This window comes from Nyctibius grandis, chromosome 9, assembly GCF_013368605.1.
Source record: "Nyctibius grandis isolate bNycGra1 chromosome 9, bNycGra1.pri, whole genome shotgun sequence".
NCBI classification, from domain to species: domain Eukaryota; kingdom Metazoa; phylum Chordata; class Aves; order Nyctibiiformes; family Nyctibiidae; genus Nyctibius; species Nyctibius grandis.
The window spans coordinates 9,137,305-9,155,813 of NC_090666.1; the positions used below are offsets into that span (position 1 = coordinate 9,137,305).

The 18,509-nt window shown below is 44.4% G+C and overlaps 2 protein-coding genes across 4 annotated transcripts in view; one reads left to right on the plus strand and one right to left on the minus strand.

Annotated features, from left to right (window-relative positions):
- The first annotated feature begins 3,760 nt into the window (after nt 1–3,760).
- Nucleotides 3,761–6,773, plus strand: METTL21A (methyltransferase 21A, HSPA lysine). 2 transcript variants are annotated; one of them, XM_068407244.1, is made up of 3 exons: nt 3,761–4,017; nt 5,137–5,248; nt 6,205–6,285. In XM_068407244.1, exons 1-3 carry the CDS (start codon nt 3,871–3,873, stop codon nt 6,222–6,224), a joined length of 279 nt encoding a protein of 92 aa, XP_068263345.1. In that variant the 5' UTR covers nt 3,761–3,870; the 3' UTR covers nt 6,225–6,285. The 2 variants fall into 2 exon arrangements, with proteins under 2 accessions (XP_068263345.1, XP_068263344.1); XM_068407243.1 differs by lacking the exon at nt 6,205–6,285 and adding an exon at nt 6,299–6,773 and having other exon boundaries at nt 3,779–4,017.
- Nucleotides 6,774–14,235: 7,462 nt separating this feature from the next.
- CREB1 (cAMP responsive element binding protein 1) overlaps nt 14,236–18,509 on the minus strand; it is a 38,605-nt gene continuing 34,331 nt past the window's right edge. For both annotated transcript variants that reach the window (XM_068408103.1, XM_068408102.1), the window contains one exon: nt 14,236–17,465. In XM_068408103.1, the coding sequence (XP_068264204.1) occupies nt 17,321–17,465 (145 nt within the window). In that variant the 3' untranslated portion in view covers nt 14,236–17,320. The remainder of the gene's footprint in view (nt 17,466–18,509) is intronic.

The following is an 18,509-nucleotide window of genomic DNA, read 5'->3' on the forward strand; positions in this document are numbered from 1 at the left end:
CTATTGGTTTCAAAGATGATCCAGATCAGTTCAAGCTGAGGCTGTCTTGATTCTGCAAATGCAAGCTGTCATCAGCCAAATTAATCTCTGGTTTATTCCCTTTGTATTTAACAGCAAGTGATTCACCGCCCCATCTATCTCACTGGTGTGGAGAATCTGGAAGCTACTGCTGAAGATGAAAATGTAAAAATTGTTAAATCGTTTCACTGCTAATCATTTGAATGGCCACTTATGGTGATACTTAGGGAGAAAGACCACTTTCTTTTCTGGGTTTTCCTCCAAGCTTTGTGTTAGCTTGTGTGTGTTTGGTTGATGAAAGCTCTTAGCAAAATAGATATTTGCCCAAACTTTACTTCAAAGACAGTTTTCATATTTCAGTGGAATGATAACCAGAAGTAGCTGCTATTTATTTAGAGAGGAAAGGATTAAACGTGTACGACTAGAAGTTTCTAAACAAATGTAGAACAGAACCATTTGGAATAAGGCATTGCTGTCAGAGGGTTATCAACAACACAGGTTTCTAGATAGAGTTTAAAAAAACAATCAGATTGTTTCTATTTATACCTGCTTTTGCCTTGGTAACCAGAGACTGCGCGAGGGATGCAGTATTTTCCCCACATCACGGATGGCTCCAAAATCCATGTGCAGCCATGTGGTACATGCACCGTCTGTAGAACTATCACAAGAACTGTTGCATTCATTTCTGAGAAGATTAAGCAGGAAAGAGATGATTTCAGAAAGGAAGGTATATTAGTATAGCTTCAAAATAATTTGCTCTCATTTCTGTCTCATCTACTTGATTCTTTGATCTTCTGAGTATTACAAGGACCATTGCTCTTAAACACTTTTTCTTAATTACTCCAAGCAGCTTACCTGCATCTGAGGTAGCAGGATTTACTTACAGTTGGACACATTATGCCTTTTCTCTATCAAGCAGTTGAATAAGATAAGAATGGACTTGAATTGGTGTTTCTTTATACTTTAACTCATTCTGGCTTACTTTAAAATCAGCTGTTCCCTACTTGGCAAGTTTATCTGCAGCTTAGGTGTCCTTGTAGCCTTCTGCAGTGTTTAAAAGCTGAACCAGGCTATGTTCTCGCAACTTTCTTGTTGTGATAAGCTCTTGCCCTGCTGGGAGAAAAAGCATTTCAGTTCTGGTCAACAGTTTTAGTCATAATTCATTGTTGTTGTGTTTCCCTTATCCTTTTACTGTCAGGAAGGGTGGAACAGACCAAGTCTCTTTCTCCATCACTATAATACTTGGGTACTGTACCTTCTTAGAAAAGGGATTTGGAGAGAGGAAAAGCAGGTAAATACAGGCTTAGAATGAATATGGGGAATCGGGGCCCTTACTGAACTTCTAGTGGACTTGCTTCCCTTTTAATAGCTTCACTATCCAGTTATGATCTGGAAAGTAATTTGTGATCTTCTGTATAAGGCTCACAGAAGTCAATGCCAAAGCAACATTAGCAGGGAAGAAGGGGAAATAGTTCTGGGAAGCAGAGCAGGATTGGTAGAGAACCTGCCGGGCTCCAAAGATATTCATGGATATCTGACTTACAAAAACATGTTCTTGGGATAAAAGCACTTGCTGTGTTATCATCTGTGAGAACAAATGCATAGATTTTCACATACAGCCTTCTTTCACTCTAGTTGCTATTTTGCCAGACCCTAGGTCTCACGAAATACTGCAGGGGAAGAAAACTGCTCTAAGGGGGAAAAAGGAGGCAGTTGGGAGCACTGGAGCCCTGCTGCCCTCGTCCACATCTCCTCGGCTGGAGATTCAGGACTGGCATGTGGTGCCGGAGGTGGAGGCGAAAGCTTTGTGCCATTTGGGAGCTTCCCTCCATTTGCCTGATGGTGTAGTTTAGGTACAGCATAAGTGATTAAAAAACTCATCCAAGCAGAGTTCTCATTTCCAGTGTAATCACTCTCATTGCTTTTCCCACACTGCCTATATAAATAATTTAAAAAATAATCGAGATAATAGCACAAGCAGTTTCAAACTCTCAAAAGCAGGAGTAGTGGCAAGGGGCCAGCACTTTAGGACATAAAACCACAGTAAGCTGAATCATCACCCGAGTTGCCATAAGACAAGTATGAACTGGTTTGGGGCAAGTGAAATTCTGGTTTCCATTCCCCTGCAGTAGCAGAACCCTAAAAACAAGCTTTAGTTCCTGCTACCCCTGTGCAGCCTGTAACACTCCTCCACAAAGGCTTTTATGAATCTTGAGCCACTCTGTTGAAATCAACAGCTTTCAGATGTAACCGCATTTGCTTTCATCTGCCAGCCAGATTTGCTGCTCCCTGTGGGAAAGAGTTGGGATATTTTCTAGAGGTGGTTCAGCTCCCCGACTTTGAGGGCCGGCTTCGCCCCGTCAGTGGTGACACTGGGAGCTGCCGAGCCACAGACCCACCAGAGATGGGTGCAGGGAAGGAGTGCTGCTCCCCCACCCTGCTCCCCTACATGTGGTCCTTCGCACATGAGGCCCAGCCCCTTGCAGGGGCTGAGGAGCAAGGCTGGAGGTCCTGCGTCTTTTGGTGGAGTACCTGCAGCGATGCCTCCAGGCAGACAGAGTGCAAGCGCTCCAGGACACTTCCCTGGCCCTCCCGTGGCCTTTAGCAGCCTTTGGAGGAAGTTCAAGTAACTGGAGATGGAGACACGCGAAGGAGATGAGCACTGTGTTGTTTTGCCAAACAAGAGATTAAATGGAGCCAAAGGTGAAGAGAAGCCCATGCACAAACAACGCTGCAGGAGCGTTACCACCACCCCACCACCCCAGAGCAACTTTAGGTTTACTGCCTTGGTCAGTGCTTTGACTGAGATGCACAAGAAGTGTTGTGTTTCTGCAGTGGTTACCAGGTACTGACAGGCTGCTTCCAGGCTGGTGATGAGCACTGTCAGAGAGAATGTTCACCGTGCAATGGAAGACGAGGACGATGGGCTGGATAAATGCCTTTCCTTGCACTGACTTCCAAAAACCCGTGAAACAAAAGCCACAAGCCAGAACCACGGAGCGGCTGTGGGGACAGCAGACTGTCCCACAGGGTGTTTCGCTCCTCGTACCTTTTTGTGTGGCACGTAGGTCCGAACACGCGAGAAGCCCCGGGGCCCAGCCTCCCGCAGGGAGCAGCACCATGCTCTTCCCCTCCGGGATGCCCCGAGGAACCTCCCGGGGACGGGCGCAGGCACAGCCCTCACCCAGCCAGCGGCTCCCCGGTGCCATACACCGTGCTGCCAAGCCGGTCATGGCCGGCACCAGCCCTGGGCAACCGGCATCACCCTGGGGATAGCCATGGCTTGCGTTCTGCCTTGTCCCCCCCGCCCCGTGGCTGAGGGGCAGGAGCGCTCTAGAGACCTTCCAGCCCCAGCCCCGGCCTCATCCCTCTTTGCCCGTGATTTAATCGCCCCCCCGGTTCCCCAGCGGAGGCCGCCGAGCGCCGCCGGCCCCGCCGCCGTTGCCAAGCCGGGCGGAGGCGCGGAGAGGCCGCACCCGCCGCTACTGCGGCGCTGGGGGCCGGGCCGGGCGCTCCGCGGCGGCCCCGGGCTCGCGACGCGTGAGTAGCGGGCGGGCCGGGCGGCGAGGGGCCGGGCCCGGGCCCAGGGGAGAGCCGGGCCTTTCCCCGCGGCGGCCCCGGGCCTTCCCCTGCCCTCGGCTCGGCCTCGGGCGGCGGCGCGGGGCGGAGCGGGCCCGGCGGCGGCCAGGGCGGGCCGAGGGGGAGCGAGGCGCCCGCGGAGGCCCCGCCGGTGGCGCTGGCTCCTGCCCGCCGGGCGCGGAGGCCGCGGGAGCGGTGAGGCGGGGCGGTCGGGAGCGGGGCCGGGGCCGCCGAGCCCCGCCGCGCCGCAGGAGGCGATCGGCCGGCGGCGGGATGGCCTTGGTCCCTTACGAGGAGGGAGCTGGCTGGGGAGCGCGGCAGCTGCACAGCCCTTGGGTCACCCACCGCTTCGCCAGCCACACCATCCGCCTGAGGCAGGACTGGCGGCGGCTGGGGGTGGCGGCGGTGGTCTGGGACGCGGTAGGTGCTGTCGCCAAACGAGGGGTTTCTGTGCTGGAGGGTGCCTGTAGCGCTCGCCCGAGCTTTCAGGATCACCTTAGAAAATTATTTAACACTGAATTGTTAAGGGAGGGCTTTTTTTCCCCATGAGATTTTTACAAAAATAAAAAGTTAAACTCTGCTTTACCTTTTTTCCCCCGCTCAGAAGAGAGCCTGGAGGACTGCGAGGGAAACGGGCCACCTTAGACCCTGCACGACTGGTGCCAAATACAGGAAATATTCCGGATAACTCACAGAACTCTCACCCATTTCTTAGCAGTGGCCCGTGATGTTTGGTTAATGCCCTTCAGAGCACAGCACGGATCCTGCTGCTTGGAGCGTCAAGGACTGCTGATAGACTTTATCTTGGGGATAAAAACCGTCCAAAACAGAGGGGTTTGTGGCAGGCCCAAGGTTGCAGGGCAGTCGGTTGCAGTACACTGTAGGAATCCAAGGGCTTCCCATCAGTCAGGTCTCTGTCCAGGCACAAGTTGCACTTTTACCTTTAAAGAACAAGCGCAGCAGTTTTAGCAAACTTCTCAAATGAATTGGTGCACAGGGCTGTTCGTCTTTCCTGACATTGGCTTTGGCAGAACTTGCTGTGGAGAGAGCTCCTTACCAAGATTTCTGTAAAATGTAACATGTTAGATACAAACAGATAGAAGTGTTAATGCTTTACTTTCTGTATGTCCTTCCTGACAGCATGCCAGTGTTTTGAAATACCACGCAAGATATATGAAACCTTATCCTGGACTTTTGCAATACTGTGTTCATTCACTAGTGTTTGACACTCCCCAGCTTTTCCTTTCCAAATGCACCCCTTCTGCCTCCAGTTACATTTGGGGATTCATGAAGCAGTGTTACCACATCCGAGTTGTAGCCTCTGTGCTTCTTTTTTCCTTTTGCCTCTAAGAGTCTTCCATAAAACTCATAAAATGACCACGTATGCACACAGGAGGCAGAGAAGGGCTGAATAATGTCTTGCTGCAGACCTGAAGTGCCTGACCCTTCCCATAACCTCTCTCAGTGTAAATCAGAAATCCTGTGTTCAGTATGACTGAAATGAGCCCTGTGCTTAATTGCCCTTGTCTCTTGGCTTAGGCGGTTGTCCTGTGTGCTTATCTGGAGACAGGAGGCATTGATCTCAGGGATCGGTCTGTGATTGAGCTGGGAGCTGGAACTGGATTGCTGGGAATAGTGGCCACACTATTAGGTAAGGACTTTTTTGTGTTCTTGTTTAAAGCAATTTACAACTGTAGTAAAACTAGCACTCTTACTTAGATGCCTGGTATAGAAGTTAGCACCAAAGCTACATACGTGAACTGTGATGTTTCCTGTCTGACTCATCTTCCTTTCTTGTTAGACTTCAGAGCCTGCTGCGTTATTTATTGTAGCGATGGTGCCACTGCAGTTTACTTTATGGTGGGACACTGTGAAGGCTGATGCCTGTTCCCGTGGTACTTAGCTCAGCAGCATTCGGTTCTGCAGCTATTCTCCCCCAGGGAGCAAGTGCTGTGCTTGCTGTCGTCCACTTGTCCTGGAATGCAGCACAGATAAAGCTACAGACAGAAACCACTCTCTGAGCTTGCATAAGCCTTGTTAGCCTATCTTGGAGACAGGGAAACCAAGTTCTGGAGAAATGAAGTGATTTGCCTGTGATCTGTCTGTGGCTGAAGGAGGGACTGGGTACTGTGTTAAATTTGTGCTAACTGCCCCAGGTTAACTTTGTAATTCAGAGCTCTAGTGGCTGTGGAAGGTGCCCGTTGAAATAACAAAAACAAAGCAGTTTGACAAAATACAGTCATGCCATGCAAAATCACACAGGCATAACTTCGACCTGTGTGAAAGAGGCTCTCTAGCTGCCTCTCTCCCACTGAACGTATACGATATTGGAGCAGGTTAATTGTAACAATCCCTGTAACTTACTCTATTGTCACCTGTGGAAAGGCAGAAGGTAACTCCTCTACTTTCATGCACCAAGAAAAAGCTCCAGAAAACACTTTTTTTTCCCTACCCCACTTAATTTTCATGTGGAGTACACTTCCTATTCTTAAGTGACTGATGAAGGGTAGGATGTGTGTAGATAGTGGGCTTTTTGCTTGTTTTGTTCTTTTGTTTGTTTGTTTGTTTTTAATCAGGCAGCTCAGGGGAGTTGTTAATGTTTAACAGGAACTAAGGAGCCTGCTTGACTTAAAGCATTGTATTCCAAATACTATATGGACATCGCCTATTAGTCTGAGCCATATACTCCTGTACCACTTAGGTGCTCGTGTTACCATCACAGACAGGGCGGCAGCACTGGAGTTCCTGGAGTCAAACGTACAGGCTAACTTACCTTCTGAACTACGTCCAAGATCTGTGGTGAAGGAACTGACTTGGGGAAAAGACCTGGGTAACTTCCCTCCAGGAGCATTTGACTTCATCCTGGGTGCAGACATCGTTTATCTGGAAGAAACTTTTGCAGAACTGCTTCAGACGCTGGAGCACCTGTGCTCAGAGCAAACTGTGATTCTTCTTTCCTGTCGTATCCGCTATGAACGGGATCACAAATTCTTGAAAATGCTGCGAGGCCGTTTCTCTGTATATGAGGTCCACTATGACTCCAGTAAGGATGTTCATATCTACAAAGCACAGAGGGGTAGTCGCAAGGATGACTTTTGACTCTGCTTTGTTAGTAAACCACTGATGTGCTGTTCAGTCCTCCCTGTTTCTACTCAATACACTTGTTCCTAAGCATATGTAATTGCAGTTGTGTTATTTCACTGGCTCTTGTTCTGAGGGTCTTGTCTGATCACTTGGTCTGATACAGCAAGGATTGTACTTCTGTTCTGCATTTAAACCTCTGCTTCATTTCTCAATAGAGTTGTATAGGGTCTTCCACTCACTTCTATCAAATGTAATTTTTGAAACTGATTTAAGTTGCAGAAATCCCCAGGCATCAAAAATGTCATCAAAAGATCTGTTGTTTAAAATCAAACCACACTTAATTTCTGTGGGAAACTTAGAAATAGATTAGAGTGGGTTTTTTTTTCCCTTTATTACTTCCTTAACTCTAGAAAAGTAAAAGTAGATGAAATATAAGCTAAGACTCCAGCTCTAAATGCTTTAACTCTTCAGGCCTTCTGCATCTTAAAAGTTGTGGTAAAAGAAGCCACTTAAAGGGCAAAACCAACAAAGGCAGCTGCTATAAAGTTGTTGCATTGCTGTCACTCCTGAATCGTAGAGGCACAGGGAAACAAAGAACAAGATCTGTGGGGGGAAGTGGGTTGGGAATTAATATAGCAGAGTAAGCCAGCTTAGAAATCAGTGGTATTTTAACCTGAGTCGCAAGTGTGGAGGCTGTGCCTGCTGTACTGAAGCAGTGGGGGTTCTTGGGTTGTCACTAACAAGATAACTCTCCTGGCACAGATCAAAGCTCCTCAAGACTGAAACTGTTCTTCAACTATCAAATCAGTTATTGGCTCCCAAAGTACCACTAAATAATGTTCTACTTTCTGCCTTTGTGGCTCACTCTGTCTCTGAGAGCTGTTATTTAGGAGAGGAGGGTGCTGCTGTAAAGTCTTTGTAGCTGGGGGAGTACTTATTCTTGTATTACTTGGGACCTTGTGGGAGCGTCTAGAGTTTGGCGTGCTTTCTGTGCACTGTGGTAGTTAGACGCTGTTCTAAGAAACTGATTTCATACCTTGAGCTTGTAAAAACACCTCTATGTGTTTATCCCACAAGATCCTATGTGAAAAATGCTGCAGCCTGGAATCCGGCTCGCACCAGCAGCAGACTTCCTTCTCTTTCTAGTAGTGGAAGAATGAAACCAGTGAAAACAATGGGCTAACAGAAGACGGCTGTGCTTCTAAATGCAGGAATTGCTGTAGTCCTTTTTTTTCTTTAAACTTAACATACAAAGCCCCAGTTCAGGTTCAGGCTTTAAGCATGTGCATGTCTTTGGCACTGGCAACAGCAAACACCAGCAGCTGCTTCGGGCCATGGACGTTAGGAGCTCTTTATCAATCACTTCTGCTTCCATCAGACTTCCTAACCGGAAAAGATGCAGAGGGGTCTGTGGTCCAGAAGTGATGTGCAGACTGTAATCTGGAAATGACACATTTATCATTACAGCTCCCATGAATGAGGCCCGAAGGTCTTGTGCTTCATCCCTGACGCTTCTCCCGCGTGTTTTCAGCTAAGTTTCTTGCTTGGCTCTGGACTTGGCCCGACAATTGCTGCTCTAAAACACTTGCTTACAACAGTATCCTCAGAAGCCACAGGGTGTCACTAAAACAGTACGTACGCAGCTGGCTGGGAGTGTGCAGTCTGAAACTAGAGTTGAAGTCCCTTTGAGGAAGGAAGACAGCACCTTTAATTAAAACCAGAACATGATATGAGCTTTAATGTGCCAGACACAGCGTTTTCTGTCCTATCAACTGGGTGAGCAACGGTTGAAAAAAATGAGCTCTTTCCACTCACTCTCTGGCTCTAGTTTTCAGAGCGTGGCTGTAAGTTCTCACCCCTCCTCTTCCTTTTCCTCCCCACTGGTGTTTCCTTCCCTCCGAGCTCATCTGTGGTCAGTGTATGTTAGGTTCCCCCCGGGCTGGAGCTGGCAGAAAGCAGAGTGCGGGTGCTTCGGCTTGTGAGTGCATGTGACTTGGTCCAGCCTGCTACCTGGCTGTGCTCGGCTCTCGCCAGAGGCTGCAGCTTGTGATGCTGAGAGCCTTAGCAGCTTGTGCTGTTGCCACAGAAGGAACATGCTTAAAAAGCCTGCTTAAATAACACAGAATAAAGCCTAGTGCACCAACCTACACACTTAAGGAAGGGGCTTTGCTCCAGGCCTTGCTTTGACAATAGGAAAAGTTTTGTACTTTTAAAACAAATCAGTTTAATTGCATCTCTTTCTAATTCTTTAGCAGCTTTCGGTTTTCCCATTGCTGCTGTTACAGCCCATAGCCTTCCTGTGAGAGCAGGCATGTGCCAGAAGAGACCAGGCCTGCCTTCTTTTGCTGTGTGGCTGTTGCACAGCAGCTGTATGCAAACCCAAGGGAGTATGTTTGAAGGCTGAAGCAATGCTACTGCCCCTAAGTAAATACTTGTGAAGAAAAGCATGAGATGACACTGGCAGCTCAGGGGAGTGCCTTGCCCCTGACCTGCAGAGCTGAGCTCTTGGTGGGCCCTCCCCAGCTCAGCAAGTGGCACCCACTCAAGGGGACATCTTGTCCTCTGACTGCTGCTGGGGTGTGGGTGCTCCTTTAGATTCAGGAGACCAGTCCCAGGAATATCACGGTTAGGCCACCACCACAAGCACATTAGTTCTGTTTGCTTTTTAAGCCACAGTGTTTAGGGGCAGGCACCAACCGTGTGAACGTAACTGAACTGAAAGCTACAGCCCATTCCTGCTGGGCAGTGCTAACACCCACCCGCACCAGGCAGTGAGCAGTGCCTTCTGTTGTGTCAGGCTGGGCTTCACAGCTTTTGTATATTCCCATCACACTTGGCTTCAGGGAAATGTTGGGAGTGAACCACGCCAGATGTGCAGGACAGAAGCAGCAGAGGCATAATTGCCCGGTGAGTGAGCACGCAGAGAGCAGCCCTCCGCGATGACACCTGCAAACTCTGGTGTCCCAACCAAATGGTCCCAGGTGAGCTTCTGCTCTAGTATGAGATGATGCACAGTAATGCTTCAGTGGCTGTTTGGCAATTACAGTAACACCCTGCCCAAGCACCTTCTGTCACTCTGTTCACCCCAGCACTAGAGAAGTCAATGTGATTCTCCTTTGGGTGGTTCCATTGCATTCATCCTGTTCTATAACAGATGATGTGAACTCATCTGTAGGGAGGATGTGTTTGGGCATGGGTCCCTGAGTAATAGGGCAGTGCAAAAATAGTCTCTTGTGAAATAAAATACTCACCCTAGGGAGGGGATCCAAGTCACAGGGAAGTGACCAGATAAGAAGTGAACATGCCGTGAGATTGTGAAACCACCCCTGAAACATGCCATGCTGCAAGGGAACAAACTTTTCCAAGATGTCATTGCAACTACAATCATGTTCGATTAAGACACATAATATGAGATTCAACTCTGTATCTTATGGACAAAGCTTCAAGGTGCAGCAGTGTCAGAAGAATCAGGTTTACCAGCTGACCTACTGACTGCACAGGGATCTGTGTTACCCGATTCTTTTCAGTGTGAAATTCAAGCCAAACTGCATTTTTATCTCATGGCCTAACCCGTTTGGGATTCTCCCTCATTACTGGGGAGATGCAGATTTTTTCTGAGCAAGTACGTGAATGGCATTATGAAAACGCTCAGTTGTGAAAACCACAAAATCCCAGCCATAATGAGCTGACCTTACTGCTTCCCCTTGATTTTCACTGGAGGTGTTTACCTCAGTGCTGAATTTGTTCTTCTGGCGTGCATCCCAGTGTTTGGATCCAGCCTCGCAGATTGCATAATTGGGTTGCGATCCTTGCAGTGTTTGCTGCCTTCTGTTCTGCTCTGTTATTAGCATCAGTAGTATACAGTTTACAGGAATGCTTGAAAGTGGGAAAGACAGCATATTTAAACCGTGAAAGGGAAAAGTCTTTCACACATTATTAAACAGCAGAACGAATTGCCATCAGAATGGATACTGGAAAGCAGGTTTAAAAATATCAGAAGTGTAAGAGAAACTTTGTTTTTCAGGCCTTAACCTCTCACTAATCTAATTCAATTAAGATTAGAAAAGCCTTCCCTTTCGGGAAAACCTCTCATGAATACTTACAGCAGGCCACAGATCATGAGAGGACACCACACTCTGCTTAAAATATGCCTTTTCCCATATTCCTATCTAGCTACCATTTGCTACTAAATTAGTGTAAATGGAACATCCTGCTCAAAAAAGAGACTTTGTAGAGTTTTTTAAAGCATGTTTATGTGACTGCACGTAAATGTTTGTGTAAAAAGGGAGTTATGACAGTTTATACCACAAAGGTTACAGTAAGAAAAAGCACTTCTTTAGGACAATAATTCACAAATTCACAAGAATCACTTTAATATACAAAGCAATTACTACCATTCTGAAACACAAAGCAGCTAGTATGTACATAGTGTTAATAAAATGCATTATAACCCAGTACAATTTTTTTTTTGAAACACAGATAAAGCACAAAAAATTAAGTAAAAAAAAAAAACAAAACCAAAACACAACAGGGATGTTTCTGGATTTTGGGGGAAATATAAATAAGTATTTATTTTCTCCCAGTAATGGATTTTCATTTAGTCTTTTAACTTCCACAAGTACGTGGGAGTCAAGCTCAAATACCCTGTTCTGTGCTTACATGGTTTGGGTAAAGAATAAGAAATGCAGATGAGGTGAAATTAACTCTTTCCAGCTTGCATTACAAAGGGAAAATAATAACCCTCGCTCTGGAAGCTTCCCTGAAAAACGTTGTTCCAAAACAAATTATAAATCCAGAGTAGGAATAACTAATTTTTGAAGTGAATAACCAATCTGTGGACAAGTCTGTGGAAGGGTTGGCTGCCAACTAGCACCTCTTCTTGCCCTGTTCCCCATCCCATCCCTAGAAGTCCATATAAGCAGCACAGTTTCAAATCTCATACAAACTCCCAAGTTCTAGAACTTTTTAAAATTAATGTTTTAATATAAATAAATGTCATTACACACACAAAAAATGGAGTGGCACCTGGATAAAACACAACTTGTGGAGAGCATCTGAACATCGTTAGTTCTTAAGAGTGGCCGTTTCCAGCTGACTGGCTCGAGGCCTGCCTTCCCTGTGCTCTCACTCAGCTACCCCCTAATCTAGAGAAATACATGGCTGAGGCCGAGACCCAGAGAACCGACTGCTCCCAAGCCGTGGGCACAGTAAGCGCTCGGCTTCTGAAGTGTGCCAGCCACGGATCACTACAGCCTGCCCCGGCCCTTCCCCTGCCAGCACACAGCTCCTGAGCACAGCTGACTTCTCCTGCCTCAAAGCAAGACCTGAACTCACCCGTTTGTGCTACGCAAACTAGCCCAAGCAAGTCTCCTTGCGCGCCAGAGCTTAAATACATTTAAAAAAACACATTCCAAGGCAAAACACTTGAGGTGCAAACCCTCTTTACCAGCTGGATCTGGTCCCTTTTCCCCAGAGATATGCAGATTTAAGCCACATCCATCCACAGACCTGAACCTGCCACAAGCACACAGTAGATAGGTTTTCAGCACCCTGTTTCCCTCCATCGGTCTGGCTCCTCCCAGACGACTGAGCTTCACGATACATTCAAATTTCTGCAAAATCAGTGTCTCTTACAGCTAGCAAATTCAAAAGCTCAGGGAAACAAGTTCCCAGGCACAGTACAGAGAACCATCAATGTACTGTGTGCTTTTAAAACCCGCTCACAGTGACAGATTTCGGGGTAATACCTAAATTACCATTGTTCCTGCAAAAGAAAGGTGGTTGTGCTTTTTTTATCTTTTAAAGCAGGGTGACACATTGTCAATGTACCTTTACTTCCTGGTGTCAAAGAATTGGAAAGCCTTTTATTTTCTTGGAATGCAGCTTGTAAAATCTGCAGCCAAATCTCAAATTAAGAAAAGGGGAATAAAGTGACTGAAAAATAGTTTAGTTTTCCTTCCAAATTAACTTCCCTTTCCCACTTGGGATCACTGAACTAGTTCTATTCTAAAAATAATTTCACACCCATCCCGTGCATACTGCTCTGAGACACCACACACTTAACTCTTTCCAGTCTTCAGTCCTGCCAGTTCAGATCTCCTGCCATTTTGAAGTAATGCCCGCTGGATGCCAGGTGCTAATCAGCAAGTTAAATTTGCAAAACCAGCACATTAAATCTGCTGTGGGGAGAGGAGTGAATTGTGTGCAGGCAGCAGGATTACAACAATTGTGCCGGGGAGCTTCTCAAGCAAACCTAATCGCTCTCAATTTTTTTTGTTCTGTCGTCGTTTTTTGTTTATTTTTTTTAAAAGTGCACATTTTAATTAAACATTTACAAAGAATATAGTGTAACAAAAATAAATACATGACCTCTTGGTTAGATCATTGGCAAATGTTACATCACTAACCAGCTTCAGGGTGGGAAAATGACAATAAAAACAGGGTCCTAGAAAACCAATGAAATCCTCTGCGAATTGTCATAGATTTGCAACCACTGATAATGAACTTGCTTTGATGGGGAGACTTATCTTTACTTTAACCCAGAAAAAGCATTGGCTGGCTCTCATAAATTAAAAAAATCTAAAATAGAAAAGCAGAGGCCAGTTTTCACTACAGATGACTACTTGCAGCTGCAGTCTACTGGAAGGCCAGATTTAAAAAAAACCTGTAGTACAAATTTAGATCAGAAACTATCATCAGGGCTGTTTTTCCTTATTAAATCTTTTTTTTTTTCCTGAGCCTCTTAATGATTCCAAACACCCCACCAATTTTCTGATCAACGTACAAGTACCAGAGAAGACAGGTCTGCAACGCAAATGCCAGCTACAGAGGAACCAGAACCTACAGGTGTCTGTACAGTCCTGACAAGCGTGACAGGCTAAAATTGTGCTTTCAGATACAAGCAATGGTGCTGGCAACTACCTGGTTCTGGTGAGATCGCTGCTTAAATAAAAATGCATCGCCACTACGCCAGGAGGAAAACATAAGTCTTACCAGTGGTTGCTTTAGAAAATAACACCTTAACAACCCTTCCAATTGTTTTGCCTTTGATATATAGCTGCCAAAGAGAAAAAGCACAAAAGTGAATTCTTCTGGGGGGTGGTGGTTGTTGTAAAACAAGTCTTTACATAATTTCAAAAATCTCCATCAATAAAAAACAAAAACAAACTGCACAAAAGCCATAAAAGATGAAATAAAATTCTTGAAAATGGTAACTGAGAAACAGCACAAAACAAATCGATAATAAGCGCTAGAATAATGCAGCCCAGAACTGCTGGGGTGAGGGGAAGCTTTCACACATGCGCACGCAATCCACACACACCCAGACACACACAGAAGTAAAAATTTTTTCTGACCTCCATATACTATAATACTCAGCATTCCTGACTTAAAAGCTCTCAGAGCCGTAGATTATATACTGTGTATATATATATATATGTACATATATTATACATATGTATTTTCCAAGAATATCTAAATTAAAAGAGCACCTCTGACAATATCTTAACTGCCTGATCGGTGCCGTTGTTTTGCAAAATAATGACATTACAAAAATTATGTTTCAAATCAATTCTTGTTTATTATGAACATAATGGATCTAGCCCTTTCTAACCCTCTCCTCAGGTAAAACAGGCTATCAGTTCTTAAAACTCACAACCGTGAGATAGAAAACTAACGCTCCCTCCCCACTGCCAGCATAATTTCCGTCCTACTTCCAAATGGCCTTAGTTTATAGAAACTGATTACCCCAACCTCACTACTTGGTAAATAACATATGAATGGATTTCTGTGTCATATTCTTTCCCTTTTTGGGTCCATACGAATAGTAAAGCATATATGGGTAACCCTAGCCAGCCCTGTACTTGGTCTAACACACTTTTAATTATTGTCATTTAAAATTTCCATTAAAAAAATTCAAGTCCCTAAATCCTCAGTGCAGCATAAATAAAAATAGCTTCTTGCAGATCCCTATGTACTTTAAAATAACGTTTTCTTTCTTAGTGAAACGTTAGTTGCTAATGAGGTCTAGACTAATAACGCCACAGACTACTGGCAGACCACGCACAGACAGACCGGTAACACAGTTCTCCTCTCACTGCCGCACAAATTTGCACCAACCCTGGATTAGAAGAACCCCGTCTGGGTACCGGTTTAGGCTCCCTGGTCCATTCAGGTCCCAGGCTTTGTGCCGGGTAATTATCAGCAAGCGCTAGGCAGTGCTTCACCCACGAGGAACAGCACCCAGATCACGGCTAGCCTCATTCATGTTCACTGCAAAAACTCATGTTTTTGCAAACAGATGGTTCTACAAAAGAAACAGCCTTAATGCCGTCATGTACAGCCTTTTCCGTGTTTCTCAAAGCTGGAGGAACCATTCCATGTAACTGCGTAAATGAGGCCATCGTGAGCTTCATGTTTTACAAGAACGACTCCTGCGTTACCAACATTTCTACTTCAGCACTGGTTCTGAAAAACTGGTAACCATTTTCTCTGACTTCAAGAATTAGACAACTTTTGTAAAAGCATTGCTGAGAATTTAGGGTCTTCTTTAAATTTGCATTGCTAAACTAATAAATTCATCTTCCATTAAATAAAAACATGTAAAACAATTCTCTATGGCAGATAAAAATAGACCATTTATAAACCCCCCGAAAACTTGTGAAAACGAATTCTTTCATAATTCTGATACTTATGTTCTCTTCTTGAAATACAAATGTAATTTGAAATTATTAATAACTCTAGATTTAATAATAATGCTACAAGTTTAACCCTGCTCCTTTTAAAGTCTCTTGGAAACTGAATGCCCTCTCAAATGAGAAAACTAAAACCTTTAATACTGTTTAGCTGTTTGAGACTCAACTGCCCAGAGTCTTCCAAATGTTCTTCTTGTAACGTCACATTGATTGTATAGCCTTTTAGAAGCTCGTGTTTGAAATTTGTCTTAAAAACAGGTAGAGCAAATGGCAAAAAAACATTAGCTAATACTTCGCTAGGCGAGGCATTAGTACAGACCAGAGTCTTATTCATATGTCTCTATACATAAAGTTTGACCAGACGCCCAAAGTAAACTTACTCCATCGAATGACCCAAGTTAATGTATCAAGAGACTGGCTTCAGAGGGCCAGTAAACAAACTGCACATGATTCTTTTCGACACATTCTTTTTGACAACTTCTTGACATTGTTTTTGGTTCTTTTTGAGCATGATTCTTCTGAAGTCCGAATGCTTAATACAGAGTTGTTTTCAAACGTGAACTACCTTTTTAACAATGTAAATCTGGGAAAGATCACATTTCCTCAGTGCACACAAAAAATTCAATCTTGCATATGTCTGAGGCACATGAGTAATTTTACTTACAGGAATAAATTACTCGGTAAATCTGACTCTTTACATGAAAAAATCCTCCAAATAAATTAAGAATTTAGCTAGCCTGGCCAGGTTCAAATAATTAATATTGTCCCTTGAGCGAAGCAGAAATTGGAATATTCGTGTTTGAAGTCCTCTTCAACATTTGAGGTTGTCCTGGTAGGTGTCATACTACAATTTAATTTATGCATGGAAGGCAGCCTCAAAGTTTGAAAAAGTATCTAGCAAACAAGGCTGATGTTTCCATTGAGCACAATAATTTCCATTAGACAAGACAGTGGTAGGGAAATAGAAATAACCTCACTGCTTGAGAGGACTTGGGATATAGACGATACCATCATCGGGGAGTATGTATGTGGAGTTGGCCGTGCTTCAACTGCTTAGTTGTTCTGCGTACAAATAGGTAGTGCTTTCATGTGTTACCCTTGCTTACTATGAGACTGTTTTCGAAATGCCACTATTGTACCTTTTTTATTCTGAATTCCTTTCCCATCCAAATATCATTTCCCAACCAGTATCTTATGAAGTCAGTGTTTGCTTTTTGTGCATTCAGAATGCTGAACACACTTGCACACATAAGCTTTGAGAAGCAACAACTGACCAGTGAAGCTGAGTTCAATGCATTTGCTTCTGAGGTATGAAGAAGTTTTTACTAGTCCAGGAGGGCTTAATACAGATTACAAATCAAAACCCCTCCTGGGCTAGTTTGAAAAAGGTATGTTATCTGCAACCAAGAACGTGACTGTGAAGCGCCTTTCATTTGGCATACTGCTTAGCTGTGTATTTTTATAGTTTATAACGAAAACGTGAAACCAATTTGGCAACCATTGCTTCTTCATTGCACCATGCATGCTCCACACATGTGGCCCACAGTTCTCTGGACCAAGAGGCTGGGGTGGTTCTGTCTCTAAGGCAATGGAAAGAGCTCAGCACAAATTCTTGAAATCATTACAAAAGGACCCTCCCCACGGTAACTTCCCCAGTGACCACTGTTACTCCTTGAAGAGGATGGGGAGATGAGAAAGAAGCCTGTTCTTCTTCACGCTGAGATTGATGATGAAAATAATCTTGTAGGGGGAGAAGTGGAGGCAAGTACTTGAACATTCACAGTTTGATGCAAAGCACGGATGAAGTATATTCTGTAGTTGCTTCAGGCAGTTTTGCGCATAGAAAAAAAGAAATGTTTAGAAAATAAAAAGTTTATTTAGTCTTTCTGGGTATAGCCAGAAACAGTCTCTATCCAACCTGGACAAGTGAAAACGGGAATCCAAAATTAATCTGATTTGTGGCAGTAAAGGTCCTTAAGTGCTTTCAACTCCTCAATCAGTGTCTTGTTTTGGTTTTCAAGCACAGCCACTCGGTTTTCTAGACATTTCACATACTCCTTTTTCTTCCTGCGACATTCACGTGCTGCCTCTCTGCAAAGCAAAAAAGGCCATTCAAATCCAGAACAATTACCTGCAGACATGGGCTACTTAACTGTTCAGGTCAAACCTTTACCTAGTACTGCCATTTTTAGAATACGGAGGTATTGTTAAAAAATGCAAGTTAGGAAAAAAGGCTGAGTTCATAACACTTGCTCCTCACAAATCACACACACCCAAGATCCACAGATCATTTCAACATGCAGATCCCTATTAGTCAGCACCAATAAAATTCTGCTTCTGTGAGAAAAGGATCCTACTCAATGACAAAATTCTGCTTCCAGGATTTACATTAGAGCCTTTAGGCTGAGTTGAATGCTGCTGCAATAACTTCATTGATTTTATTATAATAAATAGATGAATAATAAAAACATGGGTAAGATCAATGTTCATCTATTAATCTCTTTATAGTCTTAACTCTTCCCTTCATGTATTTGCTCTCAAGCAATACTTTCATTTTATTAATAATGTCTGCATCACTGCAATGATAATATAAACAACTAAAATAAAATAATCACAAAATAAAGAGTCACTAGCAACCATATCATTCTTTAGTCCTTGTCTGCTGTGCCAAGAACATGGCAGTGTTAATGTGCTGAAGCAGATCTCAAGACAGTCAAACTTTTAAGGCTTGCTTGCAAAGACTGAACTGCCTGTAGGTAACTTGGTAACATACTAAGAACACCAATGAAAAACACCTGAAAGGTGTTAATGTGCTGCTGAGCATCCTGAAGGCTGTAACACCAAGGCAGAAGCTATCCTGCACAGCAACAGCAATGGTATCAACGTGCAAAGTAAGCACAAGACTAAATGCCACAGGTGGATGGGAGTCCAGGCAGAGGGCTCTCCTCCTGCAATCCAGCTTGTCAAAGCAGCACTCCACAGATACATGTAAATGTACGTGCTTGTTTGCCCTGAACCTTTAGATGCAAAGCAGAGCAGCTTCAAAAGGAGAGTCTGAGTGTCCCTTCATTGCAAATACTACATAGATTGGTGATACAGTCAATGTTCTGGGAAATGAGAGGACAAAATTGAACC